The sequence below is a fragment of the Antrostomus carolinensis genome, unplaced genomic scaffold (genome assembly GCF_000700745.2).
Source record: "Antrostomus carolinensis isolate BGI_N321 unplaced genomic scaffold, ASM70074v2 scaffold32544, whole genome shotgun sequence".
Classification (NCBI taxonomy): Eukaryota; Metazoa; Chordata; class Aves; order Caprimulgiformes; family Caprimulgidae; genus Antrostomus; species Antrostomus carolinensis.
The window spans coordinates 2423-6805 of NW_010309238.1; the positions used below are offsets into that span (position 1 = coordinate 2423).

A 4383-nucleotide genomic window follows, 5' to 3' on the forward strand; every position below is an offset into this window, starting at 1 on the left:
CCCACGTCCGTGGCTGAGTCTGTTTTGGGGAGGGATGTGGACCTCTGAAGGTCCCTGCCAGTCTGCACAGGTTGGTGATTCTACAGAAGTACTTAAAACACGCTGTTTCCTTATCTTTATACACTTCTGTGTAGAATTAAGGAATAAAAGCATGAATTAAAAAGGTAGAGCTCAAAATAAAACAAAATATCATCAGTAGTGAGTAGTGAAGGAAACTCACTTGTACTCCAGACTGGTGTCAAAGCAGCAGTCTTCCAGCGCATCCAGGGACTTCATTAGAACTAGGTTCATCTGTTGACCAGGTACATCACTACAAAAACAAAACAAAACAGAAACCAAAGAAATCCAAAACACAGGTCTGCTCTTTAAATCCTGCCAAGAGGGAATGTGCCAGTAAATAGAGCTCTCTTCCTCCTGTAACAGGTTCTCATACTAGTCTGTAAGCAATAACTTATATGACTGGTCATTTGTGTCACATTCATATAAACATAATCATATATACACAATAAAAACACATTCAGACCTTAACTGGCAACCATTGCTAAAAAACCCAGAAAGAAACCTATCACCCAGGATTTGTCAAATATGCCTGACAGTAGGAGGAGGATACTGATGGAACATGATCTCAGCTAGACCTGTAACTATTTATAAGTTGAAAATTTATGACATTTTAAGATACTGGCTTCACAAATCTTTCTCTCTTTCCATCTTTTTGCCTAACTTATAAAAAGGGAAGCATTTACATTTCACTCCAAAGACATCATAGGGACTCCTCTTATAAAACATGTATACAATTTTCTCAATGAATAGGACACCTTTAATACAAACTAAGGCTATGATTTGATATTAGCTATAGCTACATCCCTACAAGTTTTGCTGTTGTAAGTTAATGCTGGAAGAATGTGTGAGATTAAGCTTTGAAATTATGCAAGGTAGTGAAAGAGTGAAAACCAAGACAGTCCATAAGAAATTTTTAGATATAGTTATTAATTTCAACACCCCTTGCCAAGAAAAACCCCCAGAACCCCACAAAAACCCAAAAGAAAGATTCACATACTCCAAAATACCAAGGTGATCTAATGTCACTCTTTTTAAGAACCTTTTAACGATTGTGTGTAGCTCAGTTGCCACCACTGACTAATCATCCAGAGACAATTCATCCCCAGACTGCGTGGCTGAGTCAGAGGCAGCAAGGAATCAAGACCTCAAAGCACAAAGATTAGAACAGAGCAAAGCTGCACAGTGTTTTAACAAAGGCAAGTGTGTCAGAAACATCAGCTTCACTCAGCAAATTAAAAAATGCCAGCCCAATCTGTTTGACACTTGTGCTTGTGCACCAATTAAACGTTTATTATGGGTATATAGGCAGACCAAATCCCTAGTAGTCAAGAAGATGGAGAAGTATAAAGCCAAGCCTACTTCTTAATTTCTCTGGAATCATCAGAAATTTGCAACTGAGGCCAACCCTTCTGTAAAGGAGACATTTTCTATGAACTTCAGAACACCTCTTTGCCGCCAACACAGCTCTAACAGTGTGCCTTAAAGACAGCCCATTACACCACTTCTGTTGTAGCTCCATCCCCATATGCCAGGTCACAAGATATAAGTGGACACTATCCAATGTCCAGAGCACCACTTTGAAAGGAACTGACGAGAACTATGAATTATATTACAATTAAGTTGCCTAGGGCAGCTAGTCCCCTTTAAAAGCATTTGTGTGGGCTCTCCTAGCTAACTGCTTTGCACATGTACCTTAGGATATTATGAAAAAAAAAAACATTCATCCTGAAAGAACAGCAAAACATCCAGGACAGCACTAGAGGGGTGGGTGGTGAAGACTGATAATAAAAGACACCTTTCAAGAAATGCTGCAAAGCCCCTCAAGAATCATTTGCCCATGACTTATAAATACTTTAATTCCTCAGAACTTAAGGCCACACGCAGGCAAAAGAATGAAGTTATTTGCACACCTACATGACGTGTGGTAATCCTTACCTGACTTTTTCTTCATACAAACGTGAGATAAACATCCCCAAACCAAGGCCCATGTGGATTTGAACAGCTTGAGACTCATCAGCATTTGGTTTCCCAGGTAACCTGTCAGTCAGCATATTCAGGACCTCCTCAACCTTCTCCTTGCATGATACAATGAAAACTGGCACCAGGAGAGACAAAGCAGTGGCTGCACAGGAACGAGCTATAATACTAGCAGTATTTTCACCTGAATAGGATTTCTAGAAAAAAACATTAAAAATATTTTTTTTTTTCTCTTTTCCTCTTGGAGGAGGGAAATAAAATTGTTTTCCAGGTAGTAACACTTAGCACTTTATGAATTTAAAATAAATATCTATACAGCAAACAGGAGCACAGATGTATTGCAGTCTCGCAATAAATAGTATTTAATGGAATTGCCTATGGTAACTTTTCCATCTGCCTTACTTTGTAAGTAGCTTAAAACTAAGGTAACTCAGAATATAATTTCTAAGTGTAAATAAAATTGTTAAGTATGAAACTGAAAACAAAGGATAAGACAGGATGCAACTAGAATTTAACAGCTAGTCTGCACATAAATATATTGGTCTATTTTAGTTTTCACCTTCCTTGCTAAAATATCCAGCAGGGTTATCAGAAGGACAAACAGAAACCAGCCATGATGTTAATGTACTTCTGTTAATTATGACACACCAAGAATTTAGTGAATTGGAAAAAGCACTACCTTAAAAGCATCACACCTAAGATGACAAAATATAATGAGAACCTGCATGATAACCAGTAGAGACACTTTCTAGAAGAAAGATCCCTTATAAAGGTTTTTAATTTCTTACGATTTTGAAAGGTAAAACCCATACAACTACCTCTACTTATAAAGCAATGGACTGACTGTCAGCAATAGCCTAATGTATATTTATCAACTTCTACATGTAACGCTGAAAAAGAAAAGAAAAAAAAATCCCATCAGGATGCAACACACTCTGTAAGACAGTGATTTCTGTTGTGTGCCTTACAATTTTACAAGCGTAAGATTATTTTTTTTTTGTAAAACAGAGTGGATTTTAGAAATGAAACATTGTCACATTTTTCCATCTCAAAACCACCTTTATTAAACAGCATTATTTTCAAAGGCAGAAGTCACAGAAGAATTGGGCAGGAACTGCTGGTGCCAACCAAGTAGTTGAATTCCCTTACGTTCAATCAGTCTAGTATTTATTTACCACTACACTTGATTTTGTGATACATGTCCTTTATCACTAATGACAGGGGTGACATGCCAGAGCCAAGTCCATCAGTAATTTACAGTTTTTTGATGCTAACATCTCACTAATAGATTAATGCAGTTCATTAATGCAGTTAATGAAGTTCCAGTTAGAAAATATTACGAGACATTAGCAGGCTGGTATTTGGCCTTGTAGGACTCAAGTTCCCTTATGCATCCATGAGGTACAGAATCTCCACCCTGGTTGTTTTAGGTTAGCAATACCTATTCCTTAAGGTCTATACTGAGCTTTCAGTCTGTCTCCAGGTCCTACTTAGGAACTGCCTGATACTTATATGGCTTGAAAATTTCAGGATGGGTATCACTCTAGAAGCACATATGATACAACTTCTACTGGCCCTCAGGGGTTCAAAAGATACTGTAAAAAATGAATCACTGGCTCCATAACTATTAGATTTTGAGAAAGCATGCATTTCAGAGCCCTAAGAAATGGTGTCAGAATCATGCAAGAGTTTGATAGTGTGGTTTGAGGAGAGTCTGTTCATGTTAGAAGGTTTTGTTTTGTACATACATACTGAATATGCTAGGTTTGCAAGGGGGTTTTTTTGTTTTTATAATCTCTTTCATTCATGCATTCTCACATGTGGTTTTTCCTATTTTGGTAATAAAGACAAAAACTCAAGGCAACCCCAAATATAAGCAGAAAACACAATGAAAGAAAAAGAACAAAAGCAATAAAAGTTTTGATTCTCCTGTATTAAAACTACTACAGGGCAAACAGAAACAGAAAACTCCACGCTAAGAACTCCACATATGAAACAGATGTATTCTCTTGTCTAACACCACAACACATACCTGGTAGAACCATGGGAAAACTTGACCTTTAGGGTGATAGCGGCTATTCACAATACTAAAGAGGGTCTCTGTCACCATAGAAATCCAGTGTTTTGTGGGAAGAAAATCAGGTTCAGTCTGCAAAAATCAAACCCAAATATACATTGTTATTTTTTCTTAAATCTGGTCCTCCCTGTCCTGGTTTTTAGCTGGAACTGAGCTGGGTTTCTTTTTAGTAGCTAGAATAGTGCTGTGTTTTGCTCTCAACCTGGGAGAGAAATGCTGATAACACACCAGTGTTTGCATTTTTGTCACTGGAAGTGAAGGACTTTGTG

General features: G+C 37.6%; 1 protein-coding gene across 1 annotated transcript in view; it reads right to left on the minus strand.

Annotated features, from left to right (window-relative positions):
- Positions 1 to 220: 220 nt before the first annotated feature.
- Positions 221 to 4383, minus strand: part of LOC104523468 (focadhesin-like) — a gene marked incomplete at its 3' end in the record, with an annotated part of 12315 nt that continues 8152 nt past the window's right edge. The window contains exons 6-8 of the mRNA XM_010166059.1: positions 4070 to 4186; positions 1996 to 2234; positions 221 to 310 (exon numbers count right to left, since the gene is read on the minus strand). Coding sequence (XP_010164361.1) covers positions 221 to 310; positions 1996 to 2234; positions 4070 to 4186 — 446 coding nt within the window. The remainder of the gene's footprint in view (positions 311 to 1995; positions 2235 to 4069; positions 4187 to 4383) is intronic.